General features: G+C 42.7%; 1 protein-coding gene across 1 annotated transcript in view; it reads left to right on the forward strand.

Moving 5' to 3' along the window:
* The first annotated feature begins 13,610 nt into the window (after positions 1 to 13,610).
* The window catches only part of cbl (Cbl proto-oncogene, E3 ubiquitin protein ligase), a 68,754-nt gene continuing 58,005 nt past the window's right edge, over positions 13,611 to 24,359 (forward strand). The window contains exon 1 of the mRNA XM_061781095.1: positions 13,611 to 14,665. Coding sequence (XP_061637079.1) covers positions 14,519 to 14,665 — 147 coding nt within the window. The 5' untranslated portion in view covers positions 13,611 to 14,518. The remainder of the gene's footprint in view (positions 14,666 to 24,359) is intronic.

Raw genomic sequence — 24,359 nt, forward strand, 5'->3', positions numbered from 1 at the left:
TGTTATGTTTTGGTCTGTGAACAGACTCGCATGGCAAGTTTTCAAAAATGAGTCATTTTGATTGGCTCGCGAAGGCTCCGTGCGTGGTCATGTGACTGCCTTGTGTCGTCTGATTGGTGAATTGGAGTCAAATGACATTAGTGTACACGTTTGATTGGCACAACGGCCGCCCTATGTGGAAGTCGAAGATGGAGTCTATAAATAGACGCGCACATTCATGAATGGATAAATAAAAGTAGCAAATGGCATCTCGATCATTGTAACGGAGTAAAAGTATCGATCCTTCTTCACATAAATACTCAAGTAAAAGTAAAAAGTACAGTGCATTTTAAAGTACTCTGACAAGTACAGTTTATCGAAAATGTTACATGAGGAAATGTAACGGGGTAAATGTAGCACGTTACTACCCACCTCTGCCACACGCTGACTGTTATGTTAGACATTTTTTTAATTCCATCTTGCTCTTCCGCTTTTCTCAGGGTTCTATGCACATACTCACAGTTGACAACGAGGCACTCTAAAGCGGCCACGCCAGTGGACTCTCTGAAGGGAAGATGCGTTTTTAGGGTGTAGGCATAGCTACCCAGCTTACTGCACGTTACAATTGCTCCCGAAGGCACTCAAGTTCTTAGATAGTGGAGGAGAGGGGACTCACGCCGGGGTCCAATTGCGTCACCCGGCCCCGTTTTAGTCATGGCCCGCAAAAGATTTTGAAAAACTGAAAAGGTAAAAAATATTTTAACGCTAAGAGCTCTATTTTTGTAGATGGCGCATCCTGATGTTTGTGCAAGTGCAAGGTTCACGTGTTTGACCATTTGGCAGACCTGTCTGCGACAAGTTGGGCATTCTGGTGCAGTGAGGGTGTATCCTTTGACATGCACCCGGCGGAGTGACAATTTGGTGGTGCAAAGTCGGTCTAAATTTACACCTGGTAAACAGCTGCTCTAAGGTGATTTTGATGAATTTGAAAGTGGCACAGACAGATTTGAAAGCGCATGAATATAGCAATAGTAATAACCAATTAGACTTATACAGCGCTTTTCCAGACACTCAAAGACAATTTACAATTGTGCGCATTGTTCATTCACTCCTCAGTCACACCCTGGTGGTTGTAAGCTACTAGTGTAGCAACAGCTACCCTGGAGCAGTCTGACAGAAGCGTGATTGCCATTGTGCGCCAACAGCCTCTCGGACCACCGCCAAAAATCCACAGTCATTCGGGGGTTGTGTTGGTTAAGTGTCAGTGTCAGGGACACAACGATGACATGCGCTCCAGCAGGGATACAAACCGGCGATCATCCAGTTGCAGGGCGCGTACTCTTAACCTCAGCACCACACCACCCACAAATATGTTAACAGTTGGCATCAAACCCTCTGAATCATTGTAGGAATCAATGAATTATTATCATCATCATTATCATATTTTTAAATCATCCCTCTGGCCGGCAAAGTGAATACCAACAATCGGGTGGGGATAGATGAGGTCTGCGGAACATATTTAAGTTGGCAGCTGTTATCACAAGCATATTCTGTATTTAATAAGTGTACCCGCTCACATTGTGCGTTGCCACACCGGCCAAGAGGAGTGACAATGCTCAACTCACGTACGGATCGCTGCGATTACGCATGCTCCTCTTCTGCACAGAGATGTCTCAGTGCGAGACCGTCATTGTGCCACATTTAAAGGGGATGAGAGTAGTCGCTTTGATTGGACATGATTGAAATTGGCTGTGTTCATTCCCACAAGTCACAGATCTCTGTTTCTCCACAATTGAGTACTACTAGTATGTTTTGAGCAATTATCTTCAAACATGTATCATGTATTAGAAAAAAAATCTTTAAATTCACTTAACAGCATCTTTAAACACATATCACAGGCAATTAGAGAACTGGTTTTTTTTCCCCCTCAAGGATGGTGGAGGTGTCAATTTGAGTTGTGGTGTTCATTCAAGTAGACAACACACTCGTGTTCCAATATCTTTGGAAGTGTTTATACATGGACTATTTTCCAACAATATGAGTGTTACTACTCTGCAGAAACAGAATTCAGAAAAACCCACAATATATCAAATAAATCAACTGGTGACCAGTCCATGATGTGCCACCAGTCTCGACTAGGATAGGCTCTTGTTACCTGGGACCTTAATTGGCATAAGACTGTCACAGCAGATCTGCCCTTGTGGAATTCGCCAATGAAGATCGCGCCAAGTAATTTTTAAGTCACGTAACCTTTTTCAAGTACTGTGTCCTGGGGAGAAAAGGTTCCGGGTCTGTACTATTTGCTGTTGGGTAATTTTCATCCAAAGTCCTACTCAGTACCGATCACAGCAGACTGGACACTGACTCCATATTGGTTCACTTGCCTGACTTTGGTTTAGCAAACCTGAGTTCAGTTCCCACTCAGTGACTTTGCGAATGGGAGTGTGAATGATAGTCAGTACAGTGCCTTGAGATTGACTGGCGACCAGTCCTGGTGGTGGTCCGCCTATCACCCAAAATCAACTGGGATAGGCTGCACCTCCCTAGACCCTGAACAGGGTAAGTGGTATATAAAGATGGATGAATGGTTGGAAAACAGATTTCACTTTTCTCTTTTCCATATCATGAACCAATTAGGACTTTCATCATGCCGGCACGGTGGACGACTGGTTAGCACATCTGCCTTACAGTTCTGGGGACCGGGGTTCAAATCCCGGCCCCGCCTGTCTGGAGTTTGCATGTTCTCCCCGTGCCTGGGTGGGTTTTCTCTGGGCACTCCAGTTTCCTCCCACATGCCAAAAACATGCGTGGTAGGTTGATTGAAGACTCTAAATTGTCCGTAGGTGGGAATGTGAGTGCGAATGGTTGTTTGTTTCTATGTGCCCTGCGATTGGCTGGCGACCGGTTCAGGGTGTACCCCGCCTCCCGCCCGAAGATGGCTGGGATAGGCTCCAGCAGCCTGTGACCCTAGTGAGGATAAGCGGTAAAGAAAATGGATGGACTTTCATCATAGAGATTTAATGTGCTGTGTGCTTCTTTCCTATTTACATGGAGCACACCTCCACAAAAGACCAACACCGTTTGGATCCCCTCTCTTTTTGAAAGCACTCATCCGTCTGCTAAAATCGCCCCGTGCTTATCTCGCTGATGTGTCCATCTTTTTAAATGCGCCGATCACCTTCACTCCATCACTCTCCTTCTTGACATTAACAGCAGCTTCAAGGTGCCTCTGCCTTTCCCACAGTCATTCAGTATTTCAGTTTTTTAAAGTAGTTGAAGGAGAATTTATATGACATCAAAATGGTAAGATTTTGCATGACAGCTTTTTCCAACTGCATGTTTTTACTGTGTAGAAGGCCAAAATATTAGACACACCTCTCAGTATGACGCAGTGCTGTTCTGCAGTTTTTCAATCAACCAGTCTATTGAGATCCAGTATATGAGCTCAATCAGTATTTATGCCTTCACAAGGACAGTAATGCTAAATCAACCAACCAAAATTTTAGAAACTTAGTATGCACACTATACAACAATAAACATAATGTATTAATAAATGAATACCTCTCTGACCATGTCAATCAAATAAGTTCTTCTATTGGTTTTCATTACGTTGTGCATGTGTCCTTAATATTGTGGCCCATGGTTTATGGCGTGGTAATGTTCGATATGTCAAGACTTGTGACTCTTCAGTGGATACACATACAAACAGACACACACACAGACCTGGAATCATTGTGCTGTCAGCACAATAGTACTTTTTTCTTCATGGACTCCGGTTAAGAACGTCACTAACAACCAAGACATTTGCAAAGCCATTTTGACGACAGTGTGTGTGCCTCAGTGCAATGCTGCAGTGAATCTGCAAGCAGTGACCTTTTGTTGTCATCTCCCGAGGATCCTATTGAGACAGTCTAAATACTGGAGTCATGTGATGACTATATTCCGGTTTCGGGCATGTAAATCCCCTGCAGTATTGCTCCAACACAGACCTGCACGTGTATCTGCAGTGAACATGAACATAACAGTTCTTATTTAGCTTTATAAAATTAATTAATTAATTCGTTAATCCATCATGATCGTTTCCTGTTCTCCACCCTCCATTCTTATGCAATGGACTTCCATCTTCTTACTGCGCATGTGGAGACTTGACTCAGAAGGAGGGTAGCAAAACAAACTAGTTGGGGTCTTGTGTGGAAAATGAAGCTGAGTAATCCCAGTGGAGAAGAGAAGATGAGATGAAAACAAACGTTTATTTTTTAAATCAAAATTACCAAAGGTTGCAACCTGTTTCACGGTGACATCTCATGTGCTTAACTGACAAAAGCAATAGCCACAGGTGCAAGATGCTTTAGCCAGTTGCAGTAGCACTGCTGTTAGTGTCAGTCAAGAAGGATGCAGTAGAGATGATGTGGCATGTCTGACACGAGTGACGCATTTCATCACGAAGATGTGAGTATGAAAGCGGTTGATATGGTTAACTATATTAAATGTTGATTACTTTTCCTCTCAATTACAGTAAAAGTGTTGAGACGATTCACTTGTTAATTTTAAGGCCTTTATGTAGCTCCGGAAATATAATTTACCGGGCAGGTAGCAGGTGCTGGCTGGAATTCAGGGGGGGGGGGGTCTGTACTGCGGGGCTGGGTGTGGCGGCCCTCTCTCCCTGTGGTTGTCCCGCCGGATGGGCCCAACCTGCAGGAGCCATGCCTCTTAATCACTCACTTAGCACACTCACACCATTCAGTGTGAATATTTTTTTCACTCGTCACATCCAGGCACACACACCTATTCAGGGTTTCTTGGGGGCCTGGTGTAGGGTCGGGAGAGTGCAGGTGTCAGACCGGGTTTTAGTACGTCAGTGCTTCTTCCTGGTCTAACCACCATGCCCCTCTAATCTTGCCTGCCCCCCAAAATTTTAATGGATGACACACACTCATCCCCTTTCTTTTTAATGCACTACATACACTTATCTCTAGAGGGCAACAGGTTTTGGGTGGGGGCAGTTTGGCTGTGGGGAAGCAGTGCCTGGCAGCCCCCAATTCTCACAGGGTTGGGCCAATGACTGCCAGTTGGGGACCTGGCAGTCATAGTAATAGGGTGGTGATGGGTTTTCCTGGGGCTGGGCCCCTCTGGCTGGATGGCTGCTTGGTGTGGTGGCTCCGCTCTCATGCCCCGTGGCTGCTCTCCGCGTCGCACACCTTATCGTTCCCTTGTCAGGCGCTCCTATCCGCCGTCCTTTCCAGGAGACACCGTCTTGCCTTCGGGCTGGGCAGAGACTGGCTACATTGTGGGCCTAGCAGGTTGGTGGGGGCCATCTGACTCTCCCTTGGGGGCACGTGGGGCAGTGTAGGGGGGTGTAGTTTGGCTGGCGGTCGGGTGGCGTTGGGTCTCTGCGGCCTCCTCCGAATGGCCGGTTTTCGGAGCGCCTCGGTGGGGCCAGTGGACCACCCTGGATCCCTTGGTGTGGGAGTTGTCCCATCTCCCGGGCACAGCAATTACAGGACACTTCTGAAGGTTATTGTGCATGCGAAATGGTGTCAGTTCACTTGCATGTGTCTGCAGGCACGTTGGACGACTGGTTAGAGCGTCTGCCTCACAGTTCTGAGGAGCGGGGTTCAATCCCCGGCCCCGCCTGTGTGGAGTTTGCATGTTCTCCCCGTGCCTGCGTTGGTTTTCTCCGGGCACTCCGGTTTCCTTCCACATCCCAAAAAAAACATGCATGGTAGGTTAATTGGCGACTCTAAATTGCCCGTCGGTGTGAATGGGAGTGCAACTGGTTGTTTGTTTGTATGCGCCCTGCAATTGGCTGGCAACCAGTTCAGGGTGTACCCCGCCTCCTGCCCGATGATAGCTGGGATGGGCTCCAGCAGGCCCGCGACCCTAGTGAGGAGAAGCGGCTCAGAAAATGAATGGGTGGATGGATGGATGCAGGCACACACCCCTGGGAATTATTCACTGGGTGTGGGGCCAAAAAAAGGGATACAGATCTTCCTTTCCGCTTGACCTAACAGCCAAACAGGACAAAAAAAAAAGGAAATAACATTTTCTAAAATTCATGCTTTTTAGTTCATGATAAATATTAATATTGAAAATCATTGAAGTACACAGATATGGATGGCATTGAATTTTCCCTGGGCCCCCAAATGACTAAATAGGCTCTGTCCCAGGCATTAAGTCAGTGATTGCCAATTAACTTGAAGACAAGGGAATCTGTCAAGTGAATTATAATTTAACTTTGACCTTCTCTGAAGAGACATTTTAGCAGCCTTTCTTTTGTTGGCATCTTATTTCCATTCTAAATGCCTCCTGTTCACGTCACATTTGTGCTCTTTATGCTGATATATTTGCCCTTTTGTGCTGTTTAAAGATGCCATGCTAATGCTTCCACTCTACTGTATATCTTTAAATATTCAGCCAGGTGGAACACTCCAATGGAACTGCTGTGTCCTGACAGGACCAGTCCAATAAAAATTGTCAACCAGAAGACCCTGATTATACATACATTATCTCCTGTATATAAAGGAATATTTTCACACTTGATGTTTTTCTCTTGTGTGGATGTGGATTGTGAGGGGGTTGGTGGGGCCTCATCACATTTAGGGTCACATGCCTTGTGTCTCTCATACCAATTTTTAATATCTTAACGAAGTTTGCAAATGGTACATTGGGGGGGGGATCGTTTTGGAGGACAAAATGGAGGACAAAAACTCACAGTTTGGAGGTATAGGCGCTCATGCCAGTAGTACTATCACTGCTGTCAGCGTCAGCCGAGGTTGCAGTATAGATCAAGTGGAGGGTGACACAAGTGAAGCTTTTGATCACGAAGCAGTATTGAAGCGGTCGAAATGATAAACTTTATTAAATATTGATAAATGTTCTTATCAATTACAGTAAAAGCTTAGCGATAATTTACATGTTAGATAATAATTGTAAAGAAGGTTTTTAAGGACCTTATCTAGCTCAGCAAATGGGAGAATTTTCTCAAATTCTACCTTTTTAGTTTATCATAAACATCAATATTCAAGGCGGCACGGTGGCCGACTGGTTGGAGCATCTGCCTCACAGTTCTGAGGTCCGGGGTTCAATCGCCTGCCCCGCCTGTGTGGAGTTTGCATGTTCTCCCCATGCCTGCGTGGGTTTTCTCCCAGATCCCAAAGGCATGCGTGGTAGGTTCATTGACAACTCTAAATTGCCCGTAGGTGTGAATGTGAAGAAGAAAAAAAGAAGAGTAGTGTTAGCTTAGCCTTCCAATAGTGATGACAGGCAGATGGGTATATACTGATTACTATTACTACTTTTGTGTTTGGATTGGATCCTTCGCCTTCACTTGCCTCCATGGGAAATCACATTTTGGACACTCGTACAGCTGCAGGCAAGCTGCAATGAGTAGTCACGTCTTTAACCAAACAGCAGCAGATGCACTCAACGGCTATTCAGCTTGTAATTAAATTTGTGCAATAAAGATACACAACTTGACTTTTTTCAAATACGCATTGATAACAGGTTAGAGTTGAATATCTTGAAGTTTTTGTAACGACTTCTAGTAGTAGTGATTATACTGTAAATCATGTATCAGAGTAGTTCTCTAACTTTTTACATCAAGTACCACTTCAAAAATAGGTACAGGTTTATTTCTAAAATGTATATTTAGTCTTATTGCAAGCCACTATAACAATATGCACAGTTAGAACATTCACACTGCGCTTAAATATAGGACAATAAAATAACTGTACTTAAATAATGATTCAATTCAAATGTATTGCACATAAAAGTTTACTAAAAATTTGACCTAAATAAGTGTTTGAAAACTAACACTTTGAAAAGATTAAATGCAAATGTATTGTAGTTAAAAGTTAAATACAACTGAACTGTACTAATTAAATGTTTTTTATTAAAAGACAGTTTAAGCCACTGTAACATTATGCAAAATTCAGCATGTAATGAAGTGATTCAAGTACAAGAGGGAACCTACGTACCATTAGTGGCACCGGTTTGACAGTCACTTACAGTATATCTGTGAATTAATGTGCTTATATGATAACTGACACACTGCACTGCAGCTTCAATCACAATTATATTATTAAGTGATTACATACTATCAGAGAGCTGCATTGTCTTTCTAAAGGCAGAATTTTTAACACATCTCTTGTATTGTTGTGCAAGTGTGCACAATTTGCTCTAGTCGAGTGTCTTGATCGGCCAACTTCAAGAAATAAAATGATGGCGACCTCTGGTGGAAATTAGGCAACATTACAGCTGAATTGTTTCTACACCAACATCCGACAATATTGTATCAGAATCAGAATCATCTTTATTTGCCAAGTATGTCCAAAAAACACACAAGGAATTTGTCTCCGGTAATTGGAGCCGCTCTAGTACGACAACAGACAGTCAATTGACAGAGAACACTTTTGAGACATAAAGACATTGACAAAAACAGTCACTGAGCAAAAAAGTCAGTGCTTGCATTCATACGAGATATACATTTCCCATACTAGCGGTTAGCATGTCTAGCTAGTACATTAGATTATCCTGAGTGATTGTCCTGCGGTGCGGGGTACGTTGATTCAAATATACACAGTGAAAATTCTGAACTAGTTATTAACATGATTACTGAGGGACTGGCTAATTAATTGTCTTTTCCGTTTCTCAGATTAATGGCACAGACATGCTCTTTTCCCAGTGAAATGGATAGCGTGCAATTATCTACTCACAGGGTAGCCATTATATTTTGTTAATTACTTATTCAGAAAACCCAAACAATCATTTTATAGATACCGGTAAGTAAAAAAAAAAAAAAAAAGCCTTCCACAAACCCAATAATGGAGACAGAAATGTGCACAGACATTTTTAGGGGCAGGTGCCCCCCCCCCAAAAAAAGGTCACCCATTACCAAAATGATGCATACAATTAAGAAAAAAAAAACAGAAGTATATATTTACCTTATGTATTTGTGTCTGTTAATACACAGTTAATAATACAACTACTAACAAAGAAGGTGAAAGGAAGCTACAGTGGATATAAAAAGTATACACACCCATGTTCAAACGGCAGGTTTTGTTTTTTTAATATACAAAAATGAGACCAAGATAAATCATTTTAAAACTTTGTTTTCACTATTAGTTAACCTGTAAAGTTCAATTGAAAAAAAAAATAGAGATGGAAAGTAAAAATAAACAACTGAGATAAAGTTGTCCCACAGGTGCAAGCACCCTCTTATAGATGGGTTCAGAATTATAGGCAATCACATTAAAAAATATTGGTCAGCACACAGCTGCCACATTTTAAAGTGCCTCTGATTAACCACAAATCAATTAATGTGGGAGCAAATGTACAATTCTCCCAAGGATTCAAATAAATGCCCCTCAAATATCAGAGAGGGTCATTTTTATTATTATTTGTTTTTAATATTGATGAAGGAAGAATAAAATGGGCTGCAGCAAAAAGGGCATATTTTTGCAAAGGTCAGATGCTTGAGCCACACTTGGGGTATGTGTGCACGTGCCTGGATTGAAGTTTGGTTCCCAGTCTGTCCCTTCAGAAATGACTTCTCCGCTTTTAGGCAGTCTTGCACGCATCTCTGTAAAACTATGAAACGACAATAAAAAGGTCTACTTATGATGGCGAATCCTTACAGGTGTGGGCTACTCCGACTATGACCAAGCCATGGACTCATTGATTTTGGGGTGAAATGGAACGACAGCCAATTAGGAAGCTTAAGATGAAGCTCGCTCGACACACGCAAATACAAGAGCAACTGGTTTTGTTGAGTGCTTGTACAGTATAACGTCTCACAAGTCATTCTCCACAATAGAAATGACAAAGGGAAGAGTTTGCAACTGCTATGTAGTTCCCAAATAAGCAAAAAGCTAACCTTGCCCCTCTTGCCTTTTCTTTGTATATTCCAGCAGTCTGAATGCCCTGTGGCACCATGCTGCCTCCAACAAGTCATTTGTGGTATTACAGCAGACATCTGGACTGTCGGTGAAGATATTATGTGTGTGCTGTGCTGTCTTGGCTATCTCGAGTACAGCACATACTTCAGCAGCTTTAGGGAGACGACATCTTTTTCCTCATCATATGTGGGGTCTCATATTTTCAAAAGACGTCAAGATGTTAAAAATAGGAACATATTGTGATCTAATACAAAAGCTTTAAATAAAATGCTGCTTTGCTGCTGCAAAGATAACAAGAAATATATGGTTGCAGACAAACAGTCAGTGTATCCCAATGGACATCTGAATTGTTGTTATCCAACGAAAATAATGTATATCCAAATGTTGGGTTTCACAGGGCACACATAGACAAAGAGCCATTCACACTCACACCAAAGGATAGTTTAGAATCAATCTTCACTGAACCTAACATTCGTATTTTCGGAATGTGGGAGGAAGTCGGGATAGTACCTGGAGAAAACCCACTACAGCACAGGGAGAACATGCAAACTCAACACATGAAAGCCAAAGTCCAGAATCGAATCTCCAACCTCAGAAGTGTGAGTTGAATCTGCTAACCACTCGCCTACTATGACACACTTTGTTTTTCATAAAAAAAACACTACATTTAGAGATTTTCTTTCATTTGACATTGATGTCATTCATTTTATTACACAGTTGTTCTCCCAAGTAGGAATGTTGCTCTTGTAACTGAAGGACCGTATACATTTGCAGCCTAAAAAAAAAGTTGAATGAGCACAATATGTGATTATATTCAATTGAATTAAAAATAAAAGTGAAAAATTAACAACTCTAAATCGATTGCATCCCATTTGGATACAATAACGCTCACTTAAGGTTGACAATGTCTGGGAAGAAATAATTGAACTATATGTTTGCATTGATGTAACGTCCCTCTTATTCTTTCCCATGAGAGAACCCTGGTGTACCTAATGAAGTGGCCAGTGAGAATACATGCGGTTATGAACAGCAAGCGTAAGCTTGATGATGAGATGACTGCTGGTTTCCACATCATAGCACATACCACTCCATGTCCACACACCACACGACCTTGTCTCTCGTGTCTCTCCTTCTGCAGCATGTCTCCGATGCGTCTCCTCAAGCGCTTCCTGTCAGACTGGATCTGACTGAGGTCTGCGAAACTTACGTCATCACACAAACAGACGCTGGGGTCAATGCACTCCGCAAATGTAGACAGTAAAGGACTTCAGACAACTACCCTGCAATTAAAAGCACAAGTGTTTGGAATTTGGTTTAGGCCGGTGGGTGCACCACTCTGTACCTAAAGAGGCTTTAATTTATTCATTTATAGCTACTACTACTAAAGAGATATTTAGAGGCCTCCAAGATAATAGCGGTTATGCTTTTCCATGTTGTCATGAAATATACACTCTTGTAACCAGTAGTTCATCAACAACGTGGGTGTGGAAGGGAATGTAAATACATTGCTAATTGATACATCTTTGACTGTAGAATGGTAGAACACTTTGCTATACTATAGTTTCCTTTCTGCTCATTTTCAGCTAATATCATGGCATATAAAGTGTATTAACTTATTGGGAAAATCCATCGATTTTCTTTGGCGCTCGTCCTTATTAGGGTTGCAGGTGAGCTGGAGCTTACCCCCTCTGACTTGGTGAGAGGCGGGGTACACCCTGGAGCGGTCGCCGGCCAGTCGCAGAGCACATATTGACAAGCGGCCAATCAGACTCACCTTCCTATTGACAATTTAGAGGCTTCAGTGAACCTAAGCATGTTTTTGGAATGTAGCAGGTAGCAGGAGGACCTGGAAAAAAATCCACGCAAGCACGGGGAGAACATGCAAATTACACACAGGGGCTGAGATTTGAACCCTGTTTGTCAGAACTGTGAAGCAGACATGCTAACCGCTAGTACATGGTGCTGCCACTTATGAGTTTTGACATAAAAGCTCCAGCCTGGTTGATTTTTTTTTTTCGCTTTGACTTGCGAGCAAACATTTTAGATACAAGCGCTCTATGGTGGCAGTGAACTCAACTCATTTCCCAACAAGCAGTTTCAAAAAAGAGGCTTCAAGCTGTTTCTTGCCACTCCCAGTTGAAGTTTACTATCACACTAAAGATCAAACAAAGAGGTGGTGTATTTTAAACAACCACAAAACTTTGCCTTAAAGCCTGCTATTATGCTAACACATGTTGGGAAACTCCACTGACAGACTAACAAATAGCATCTATGTTGTAGCATGGTGCAGCAACACGTAGCGAGACAATATAACAGTACGACTCACAGTCGCACAACTAATATTAATGTCGTGCTGAGAAGCTGAGAGCATCTCCATGTATAGTATATTCGTTTATCTGTCTTATACTGCCCCCAGACGGCCAAGGAGAGCACACCAGAAGGAGCAGCACAACGGCCATTGAATTGATGCAAAGTGTGACAAAAACTGTTCAATTATTTTTCAGTCTATTTAACTGAAATGCAATATTAGAGTGCCATTTTTGTCATAAAAACACATTACAATTGTTTCTTCTTCCATTCATTTCAATAGAGAAAAATTATTTAAAATATGTTTTGAGTTACAAGTGTGGATTATGGAATGATCTAAACAAAGAGTAAGTCAGTGCTTCTCAAATAGTGAGGCGCGAACCCCGATGCCGGGGGGCTGGGGGGGGGCGTGTGAGACCCTGAAGTGTAATTGCACATCCACTGCAGTAGATGGCAGTCTATATGTCTTTCTATTGTACTTTCTTCAATGTTTATAAGGATTAGATTACATTATCCTTTATGTACATTTATATAGAGGTGTACTCGCGGGGGCTGTGGGTGGGGGGGGGGGGGGTCGCAATTTGTGTCTTCTTACTGGGGGAGTCGTAACAGAAAACAATTGAGAAGCACTTGTGTTAAGTCAAGGCACCACCACCAAATATGATGCTGAGAAAACTCCATTTTTGTGAGTCTTTTTTTTGTTTGTCTTTTTGTTTTGTTTTTTGCTTGGGAAAGTACGGAGCCCCCCTGGTGCCAAGGTATGAGAAAAATAAAATTCATTGATAATCTGTTCCCTCAATTTAGTAAACTGTACCCTCAATTTAGTAATCCGTACCCTCAATTTAGTACTGTGTTTAGGAAACACGCAGGCTAATTGTAGCCAGTCCTGCTAGTACTGCTATATAATGATCAACCCCCTCGAACTACAGCAATATTGCCTTTCAGTTGAAAAAATGGGATGTAGGATATATCACGACATGACAATTTATACACAGAATTCACACGAGTAAGAATATAACATACAAATAGAATTTACTTCACTTGACAGATATACGTGGGTATACGGAGCCCCAGACATTTGCTAAACTGAGGGAACCGATTACTAAACTGAGGGTACAGTTTACTAAACTGAGGGTACAGATTACTAAACTGAGGGTACAGATTACTAAACTGAGGGTACAGTTTACTAAACTGAGGGAACGGATTACTAAAATGAGGGAACAGATTATCAATGAATTTTATTTTTCTCATACCTTGGCACCAGGGGGGCTCCGTAGTAAGTAACTGTGGGTCTCTCTCTATCTTCTATACACCGGTTGCCAAGGTGATACGTGTCCTGCTTAACTGACAGTTGATTGACTTCCTTGGAGGCCAATCGAGGCCTGGCATGGCAGCATGGGCCCACCCGTTGCCATTGTGGTGACTCACACACACACACACACACACAGACACTATAGTTCTAGTGGGAGACGTCAAAAGCGTCCCATGGGTGACCAGGACGCCCCACGCGAGAGTTCAGAAGTTCAATCAACTTGCCGTCCAAACCTTTTTTTTTTCATTTATTTTTTTTTTAATGAATGCATCGGACAGACAGACGGGCGCTCCCGACCACATTCAGGCAGCGTGAGCGCGCACGGCGAAGGCGTGGAGTTTGGGATTTCGAGCCGGGGAGGGGGTGCGAACGGAAAGAGACGAACAGGAAAGGAAAGGGCCGCGCACACACACGTCACAGAGAAGGGGAAACGGCAAAGCAACGATACTGGGCGATGTTGAATTTCCACCGTTATTTAGTCACTCTTGTTCCCGTGCGTGTCTCCGAGCCTGTCGCACCCCACGGCGCCACTTCCTCTCCGGGGCCGTCGGCGAGCACTCTCCGCCGACCTCGGAGCTGTCCCCCAGACGCCCCACTTCCCCTTCGACGAGAAGCATCAACTGCCGCCGAATACACACTGGGAGCTCGTCAGGAGGACAGGAGAGGACGCCGCTTTGGGTCGAACCGGAGAAGCGGTGCCATTGTCCCCCTCGCCGGGCTGCGCGTGTGCCCGCACGCCGAGGCTTTCCACTCGGCGTTGGGAGGCTGCAATAGCCACAATTGGGCTTTTATTCCACAAACTCATCGGTTTGCTGATGGAAGCCTTTAGCCGATAGTCCCTCCTCCCTTCCTCTAACCCGTCGGGTTAGGGGAAATCGCCGGATTTGCCACTCGGGCGCTGCCCTCTCCAACGGGGGCGCCGGCCGGCCGGATCACCAGCTTCCTCCGCTCCCCGACGCCTGCCGCGCCTCACCTGTCTGCGGCTCTGGCAACGAGACCCCAGCCGCCGCCGAGCCGCCCGAACATGGCAGGGAACCTGAAGAAAGGCGGGGGGCTCATCGGAATGATGAAGGATGCCTTCCAGCCACACCACCACCACCTCCATTCGCACCACCAGCCCGGGGCCGTGGATAAAAAGACCGTGGAGAAGTGCTGGAAACTGATGGATAAGGTTGGTGGAGAACGACTTTTGGATGAGCAGCGGATGCTCAGAGTGGTTGCTAAGCTAACTGCAGCTAACGAGCGATAAGCGAGCTAATCTTCGTGTGCTGCTAACGATGCTAACGTGAAGCTAATCAGCTGGACGGCGACATGCTTAGCTCGTGTTAGCTAATTGGCTAACGAGGTTTTCTCAATGACTTTCCGAGACTTCACTGCTTCGTTGCTCGTTGTTCTTTTAGAAGACAACGACGTCCGCGTTATTGGTTGAATATTTCACTATTTACTCATAGTTTCTACTAACTGTGTTTGACATCATACAGTACCGACGACTTTTTTTCTTTCTTGCTGAGATATGTACAATTGTTACCTATAAGAAATGAGAAGACGAGCTATATTTTTACGATATTTATTTGTCTCTCACACGCTGTTGTTGAATTGGAGAATCTGAGAAGATTTCCCCGGATAACTCCAGCAAAGCATAAAAAGAAAATGCTTTCGTTTAACTAGGCGAATTGTTTAATTTCTCATCATTTCTGGGGGAGTAAAAGTCATGGGCTTTCACCTCCAGTTTCCTTTAAGCTTCACATACGCAAATATTAGTGTGAATGGGAAGACAAGACCGTTTTTGTCCCTTGAAGGAAGGGACAAAAAGGAAGCTTGAAGGAGAAATCTCTTTCATTAAGATAAACCTCATCAGAATCATTTGTGTTACGGTTGGTCATTTGCTTTGGTTACCCTCCCTCCCTTCAAAGATAAGACAACTGGCAAGTTAGTGTTTCGCTTTGTTTGGGTTAATGAGCTTATCTAAATATTGGAGAGACCTTCAAGTTATTGCCTTCAAATTGTGATAGAATGGCTAGTCAACCATACTGTACAAATAAATAAAAAAAAAATAGAATAAGGGGTGCCTCGACTTACAAGTTTGCGAGATACAATCATTTGCTCTGACTTGTGAGCAAAAATATTTTTAGATTTGAGTGTTAGAGTGCAAGCGCTTCAAACTGTTTATTGTTACTCTGAATTGTATTGTCAATCTAAACTAAAGAGAATTACACATTGTTTAAAAGAACACAACTTTGTCTTAGAAAAGTCCGCTAGCTTAATGCAAACACGCAATGCAAAACACCATAGATAGGTTAATGAATAGCATCAATTTCGACGTTATAACTAGAGGTGCAACAATTAATTGATTAATCAACTATTTTGATAATTGATTAATCATTCACAGCCATTCTTTAACTTAAAATTGTGATGGAATGAAAGATGAAAGCAGGCTGATTTTTTTTTTTTTTTTTTTTTGTTTAATCAAAATAAGATGTTTGCAAACATCTGCTAATTATTTGAAAAACTATCAAAAATCTTTGCCTGATTTCTGACATGTAACCACTAACTGAATCATAATAATAATCCATCCATTCTCGATACAGCTTAGCCTGTTCAGGCTTGCGGGGTGCTGGAGCCTATCCAAGCTGACTTCGGGCGAAAGGCGGACTGCACCCTGAACTAGTCGCCAGTCAGTTGCAGGGCACATATAGACACGGACAACCATTTGCACTCACATTCACACTGTCACTGAGTGGGAACTGAACCCACGCAGCCTGTACTGAAGTCAGGCGAATGTACCGCTACACCATCAGTGACTATAATCAAATACATTTATGGAGAAGTTACCGTATTTTCACGACCATAAGCCACACTGTATTAAAAGGCGCAGTCTCAGTTGCGGGGTCTATTTCTGTATTTAACACATGCATAAGGTGTACCGTATTATTGGGCGCAGGCATGGTAAAACTAGCTTAAAACATACGGTAGCAAGCATGCATGCTAAAACATGTTTTTAAAAAGGCAGCGGGAGCAAAACTGAGTTCGGTTGTACTTTATTAAAGTATTTCATGTAAACAGTGAGTTCGGTTGTACTTTATTGAAATATTTAACAATGTACTCACGTTATTTTTGATCAACCCTCATCCACAAATCCATCAAAGTCCTTCTGTATCTGAAATGAACAGCAGGGCAAGTTCTCCATCAAACATGCCTGGTTCCCTCTCGTCATTGTCGGAGTCAGTCTCGTTACCGGGGGGCTGTTCAGCAATGATGCCGGCGTTTTCCTCCACTAGCGAACCATGGATTCGGTGATCTTGAATTCTCTCGCGGCTGCTCGATTCCCATGTTCCTCCGCGTAACTGATAGCTTGCAGTTTAAACTGTTCTTCGTAAGCGTGTCTCTTCGTAGGTGCCATTTTCGGGGGTCCTTAGCCAAACCGATGTTGTTTTGCACAATGCATATACCTACTGGGGGTGTTCCTTTAGCGTCCTCTTTCACGCGCACCCTTCCCCCTTTAATGTCCGCATGCTGTCCTCAGTCACGTCCGCCTTTCCGCTATATAAGAAGCTTGTGGGCAGGAAATGGTCCCAGTCAGTCAAGCGCAGCGCTCATTAAAGTCACACAACAACATTTACAGATTTTGGAACTCTGTGCACACACAAGGCGCGCCACATTATAAGGCGCCCCGTCCATTTTGGAGAAAATGTAAGACTTTTAAGTGCACCTTATGGTCGTGAAAATACGGTAATAGTCAGTGTCATGTATTTTCAAAATAATTATTTGCGGCCGTAGTACGAATAACCTGTGATTGACGTATTTGAACCTGAAGCATCTGCAGAAGTGTATATCAAAGGAGTAGCCCTTTAATTAATCAGTCGCCAAGAAATGGTTCTCTGTTTTAAAATATTTGTACTTGTTTAACTTTACAACAGAGAGGAATTTTCAAGTACAAAAACATGTAAAAAAACATTAACTGACACATCTTTGGATTTAGGCCATAGATGTATGCCTAACTCAGTGAATTTACTGGCAAAACATTATCTATGCATTATGTCCTTTAACGTTAAATCACATTTCTCCTACTCCATTTTCTTTGTCATGGAATGATGACTTCAAAATAAAACACAGAGATACCGCACTCAGATATCAAAACGTCATCTTTGACAAGAGTTGATTTTTAAATGCGATGCACGGTGGCCGACTGGTTAGCTCATCCGCCTCACAGTTCTGAGGTCCCGGCGTTGAAATCCGGCCTTTCTCTCAGGAGTTTGGATATTCTCCTGGTGCCTGTGTGGAATTTCCCCAGGTTTTCCAGTTTCCTCCTACATTCCAAAAAAAACATGCACGATGGTTTAATTGACGAATCTAAAGTGTCCTTAGGTGTTACTATGAGTACAAAAGGTTGTTTATATGTGCCCTGCGATTGGCTGGCGACCAGTTCAGGCTGTACCCCTCCTCCCGCCCAGAGTCAGCTGGGATAGGCGCAATCACACCTGCGACCCTAGTGAGGATAAGCGGTTCAGAGAATGGATGTATGGACAGAGAGGTTTAAACTGAAACGGGTGCAGTTCAATTTCTCATTCATTTTTAATGTTTCTGTTAAACAAAGTTTCCCGTCAAGCGTCCACAGTCACACAAATGCTAAAACTTGCCCAAAACCTTTCTCCTAGTTGCTCCTTCAGGAGTTTCTACAGCACGGACGTAACATGATAAGCCACCATTGTTGTTGTAAATTTCGGCTGTGTCCGCGCTTGGCCACTTGAGAAATGGGACAACTACGTTATCTCAGGAAAAATGCTTATATGTGCCCGGGATTTGGCTGGTGACCAGATTCGAGTGTACCCCGCCTCTCACCCAAAGTCAGCTGAGATGGGCGCCAGCACACACTCGACCGTAGTGAGGATAAGCGGGATGGAAAAAGGATACAAACAGCGCAAGGACACGACTCTGCGGGACTCAACACTTAATAAATAGCATTTACTTTTTCACGAGAAAGTAAAACAATATGGACATTTAATTGGCATAACTCCGGCCGATTATAATTATTTTGAAAAGGGCTAATATCGGCCGATAAAATGTCTGACTGATGAATCCGTCGGACCCTTGTGCTCCGACTCTTTGAAATATCAAGAAGCTTTAATTTCTTAAATCTTCTTGAGACAAAATAATTCGCAGATCAGATCAATGATGTCATTGATCGGCTCCGCAAAAGACATTTACTCCATGTTGCCATCGTGTACAGTATATTTGAATCCAAAAGCTGGTTTATTTTTAGCCTTGTCGCATGTCTTTTGACGTAGTACTGTAAATATCTGCCAGCCAATAAAGTTATTTAAAAAATAAACATGTCGCCGGTGTGGGACAGACAACACGTCTGAGACAGACATGTAATGCGTGGATCAGACAACAAGACAAATTTGCTCTTTCACGAGTGCACTATGTCCGACGACTGCAATAAAATCTTGTATTCCGATAGCACCGCATCCCGTCTTTTACGATCACTGGGCTTTATCTTGTCAACTCAAACGCGACCGGATACACTCGTTACCATGGCCTCGACAACAGCAATCGATCGTGTCGTGTGTATTATAAGAACAAAATGGGGAAAAACGTGTGCTGGTTGTCACCGGTGCTTGGGAAAGGACTTTTAATTCAAGGCTTGCTTGAGGTATGTTCACGTACTTTGAATACGATACGGCTCGCAATCGTAATCGGAATTTAACCTAGCAAGCTAGTGCTAGCACTAACAGTTGTACCGGCGTTCTGTCAAATCATGCTGTAAAGTTTCGGTGTGTAATTTAATAACAATAAAGTAATTTAATTACAGTAAGCTAGAGCCCATTATTTCTATCATGTTGTAATGTTGGTTTGACCTGCCTGATTAGAATACATGACCTGACAAGATATTTTTTAAAGAAACTCAGTGTACAGTACACAATTATATGCCTGTACAGTAAATGAACAAGTCATCAAAATAGACACATTGCTCCATCTTGTGATCGGATCGGTGATCCGTTTTCGTTTATTTTAAACTCGCTGATCGGTCCCAAAAATCCTGATTGTGTAAAGCCAAGTATTTGTATGCCTTGGCAGCAGCCGCCATGCTGGGTTGCTCGCTCCAAATCCAGAAATGCACTTCCAGCAGTGTGTGAAAACCTATGTTTATGAAGTCATCCTCCACAAAATGGGCCCGAACACAGCAGAGTTCTGGTTCCTAAATGCTTGGGAATTTGTCCCAAAATAAATTGAAGCCATTTTATTCCTAAACTCATCTTGAGTTTGGCAGGTGATCTAACACTTTGCACACGATGCAGCCCCGTTGTCACCAACCAGTTTTCCTGAGATGAGTGAGTGGCCATGTAACAACCACGAAGTAGCCAAGTACTTGAATAATTAGTAACTTTCTATGTCACAAACACACTGAAATCTGAGTGGGTCATTTGGCAAGCCTTATGCCATTTATCGTTTTTTGCATACAGTCGACAAGCCGCTTTGATGTCAAACTTAAACCAAGTCAGATTCATTTTTACCTATGTTACGTATAAAATAGTTAACAGTAACAAGTTCCTCATGTAGATATATATATTTTTTCCAGTATTGACACGGCAGTGTTCCATTTGCTAGAGGCCACTCTACCACCATGCTTGCTAAAATGCCTTTGGTTTGAAAATGTCTGTAAAAGCATATTGTTTTTTTCGCTCTTCACTTTGCTAGACAGATGGTATTCCAGGATCAGTCTAAAACGCTGCAGAAACATGGAAGCATGTTGTTGCCTGTTTAGAGCTGAGGACAGAAAAGTGTTGCAAGGTTCAAGTGTCTTCTTCAGGTTGGCTGGCAGTCTTCAACTTGAGCCAGTAAAATACAATCAGCCTAAAGAAATTGAGGAAAATAATTCTTCAGAAAGATGGTTAAGGGTAATTGGAGTGCTAATTTTGACAGTTCTGACGTTTTCTACAAGGTTGTTATTTGACCTTGTTGTTATTTGTAGTACCTGTGTGTACAGGTACATCTCAATGAATTAGAATATGGTAGAAAAGTAAATTTTATTTCATTACTCATTCATTATACAGATTCATCAAACATTTGGCAAAATGCTTTTCAGAGGGCAAATTCCTTCCTAATTCCTTCATTCGAAATCATTTGCATTGTTTTTTTATTTATGTAATATTCTAGTTTCTAGAGATGGTGAATTTTGTGTTTTCATTTGCTGTAAGCTATAATAATCACGATTATACATATGTTAAAAAAATAATAAAATACATCACTCTGATTGTGTGTGTGTGTGTGTGTGTGTGTAGTGCATCTCTATAATAAGAGTTTCACTTTTTGATCTGAACTAGTTAACTAAGTTAAGCTTTCGAGACGTTTCTAAATTAATTGAGATGTACCTGTACATGCCATACGTTGGCATGTTAAGATGAGTCATGGTCGTGTTCTGTGGTTGTTGATAAAAGTGGCTTTTGCTTGCCAACGGTCTTATCAGGTCTATGACATGGCTATACAGAAGAGCGCACACACATTTCTCCAAGGCATGTCGATCCACTGAGAATGTTGACTATAGTCCTACGGTTGAAATTGGACTACTGCCCCAAATGTTAAACATCATTAAGATTCATCGTGGCCTAATTCAAGTTGGTTGGTTCAATAGTGCTAAACCCAGAGTCTAAATCAAGTGCTAAAAACTCACTACACTAATATATGATAACTGTCATTATATGGATTATTTGGTAATGTATAATCTCTGATTCTTGGAAAGCAGTGATTTGAAATGTGCGTTTATGCAAGCAAATTTTTTTGGGATGTTGATGATGCATAACTTAATGATGAGGAAATTGTATTTGTGTGGTCCATAATAAAATGAGTCTTGTCCTCGTCAGGAATGAGCATTCAATATATTTCCTCTGTCAATGATACTTGGAAATTAACGACTGTTAATTATTTAAATATGAATTTCATAAGGTAGAAAGAAAACTAAATTTCCACAACAAAAATTTGACTCGAAGAAAAAAACCTGGAACAGCGAGACAGAACAGAGAATGAAAGTCTTGACATGAGGAGAAATTAAAGAGTCACTTTATGATGTGTGGCTTTGCAATGTTTACTACGAACTGTTGTAGATCAAAATGGTGCCACTTCAAGTTCAAACTCTAATGCTCTCATTATTCTGCATTACGTGCTGTTTAAGAATGGTCATAGAGCACGTATTGCCTGTTTCCAAAGCCTGTTTAGGAAGCAAACTAGTTGGGCTGGAATTACTTTAACACTGCTGATTGCTGCCAAATTGTGAAATCCATTCAAGACTCCATTGTTTCATGACATAGCGACAACTAGGGATTAAAATTTGACATTTTTCTAATGGGGAAATCAATCCTGTTTTGAGGCCAGTTTTGTATTGAGTTGAGTAAGTCTGCCAGTCGGAAGATGCCATCGCTGAGGTCTGCGTGGGTTTTGCTCAACTCAAGAGAATACTTGGTGTATCTTCTGATTGGTTGGGCATCGTTTGAATTTGAGCAATTCCGGTCCCTGTTCCGGTTCCTTATTTTGATTCCGGTTCTTTTAGGGTGCTGGGTCAAAAAAGTTTGCATGGTTGAAATAATATTCAATGTTCAATTCGTTGTGATGTAAAGTTGCTACGGTGAAGTTTTAGCTCAATGTTAAATTTTTTTTTTCTGTCATTGGCTCTTGCGATGGTTTGAAGACTAAAATAAATGGTAAAAACCATCAGTGCAAAAGTGCAACCAACCGTTTACCTTGTTAGCTGTCTCAATGTTGTCATAGACATATTTTATTGTTTCACTCACTCAATCGACTCAGAGTTGACTTCACTGAAGCTCCGCACGGTGTAGGCTGAGGCTCGGAGTGCATCAGACTCTACAGATCGTGAAAGCCTCCTTTGCACAATATAATCTTATTCCAAGTGTTGCACTGAGGCGACTGGTCAATAATTTTAACAAAGTTAAGACTCACTTGTTTGCCGCCTCCGTTGGGCAAAAGCACTTCGTGTACGTTCTTCTTCATTGGTTTTTGCCGCTTTTTTGTTGGTTTTCGCCACTTCTTCTTCCAGGCCGCAGGACTAGGCATCGAAAATGGAAACCGAATTTTTTTAATTTGAACAATTCCAGGAGAACCGGAATGTTATTCCCGGTTGCAGTCGGTTCTCGATGCCCAACCCTAATCTTCTGGTAGGAAAGGGGAGAACGAGAGTTGGTGGTGGAACCTCAAAGTTCAGGAAATCATACAAGGAAAGAGGATAGCTAAGAAGTGGGACACTGAAAGGACTGAGGAGAGGAGCAAGGAATACTTTGAGGCGCGACTTAAGGCCAAACAAGGCATATGATGACATGTATGCCAGGTTGGACACTAAAAAGGGAGAAAAAGATCTGTACATGTTGGCTAGACAGAGGGATCGAGAACAGAAGGATGTGCAGCCGAATAGTGTGATTAAGGATTAAGGATAGAGATGGAAATGTGCTGTAGATGGAAAGAATACTTTGAGCAGTTGATGAATGAGGAAAATCAGAGAGAGAGTAGAAGAGGCAAGTATGGTGGACCAGGAAGTTGCAGTGATTAGTAAGGGGGAAGTTAGAAACGTACTAAAGAGGATGAAAAATGAAAAAGCAGTTGGTCCTGATGACATTCCTGTGGAGGTATGGAAGCATCTCGGAGAGGTGGCTGTGGAGTTTTTGACCAGCTTGTTCAACAGAATTCTAGCGGGTGAGAAGATGCCAGAGGAATGGAGGAAAAGTGTGCTGGTGCCCATTTTTAAGAACAAGGGTGATGTGCAGAGCTGTGGGAAGTATAGAGGAATAAAGTTGATGAGCCACACAATGAAGTTATGGGAAAAAGTAGTGGAGGCTAGACTCAGGACAGAAGTGAGTATTTGCGAGCAACAGTATGGTTTCATGCCGAGAAAGAGTACCGCCGATGCATTATTTGCCTTGAGGTTGTTGACGGAGAAGTACAGAGAAGGTCAGAAGGAGCTCCATTGTGTCTTTGTCGATAAAGAGAACGGCTATGACAGAGTACCCAGAGAGGAACTGTGGTACTGCATGCAGAAGTCTGAAGTGGCAGAGAAGTATGTTAGAATAATACAGGACATGTAAGAGGGCAGCAGAACAGCAGTGAGGTGTGCTGTCAGTGTGACAGAGGAGTTTAAGGTGGAGGTGGGACAGCATCAGGGATCAGCTCTAAGCCCCTTGCTCCCCTTTCTAGTGGTGATGGATAGGCTGACAGATGAGGTTAGACTGGAATCCCCATGGACCATGATGTTTGCAGACGCCATTGTGATCTGAAGTGAAAGCAGGGAGCAGGTGGAGGAACAGTTAGAAAGGTGGATGCATGCACTGGAAAGGAGAGGAATGAAGATTAGCCAAAGTAAGACAGAATATATGTGCATAAATGACAGGGGTGGAGGGGGAAGAGTGAGGCTACAGGCAGAAGCGATAGTGAGGGTAGAGGACTTTAAATACTTGGGGTCAACAGTCCAGAGCAATGGTGAGTGTGGTCAGGAAGTGAAGAAATGGGTCCAAGCAGGTTGGAACGGGTGGAGGAAGGTGTCAGGTGTGTTATGTGACAGAAGAGTCTCTGCTAGGAGGAAGGGCAAAGTGTATAAGGTGAGGCCAGCCATGATGTACGGATTAGAGACAGTGGCACTGAAGAGCCAACAGGAAGCAGAACTGGAGGTGGTGGAAATTAGAGAGAAGAAGAAGAAGAATCACCTTTATTGTCATGAACATGCAAGCACAGGAAATTTGTTCTCTGCATTTTACCCATCACAGTGAACACACAGACTTACTAGTGGAACACACTGAAGAGGGGGGCAGCTGAAGGCGCCCAGGGAGCAGTTTGGGGTATCAGTGTCTTGCTCAAGGACACCACAG

Source organism: Phyllopteryx taeniolatus, chromosome 8 (assembly GCF_024500385.1).
Source record: "Phyllopteryx taeniolatus isolate TA_2022b chromosome 8, UOR_Ptae_1.2, whole genome shotgun sequence".
Classification (NCBI taxonomy): domain Eukaryota; kingdom Metazoa; phylum Chordata; class Actinopteri; order Syngnathiformes; family Syngnathidae; genus Phyllopteryx; species Phyllopteryx taeniolatus.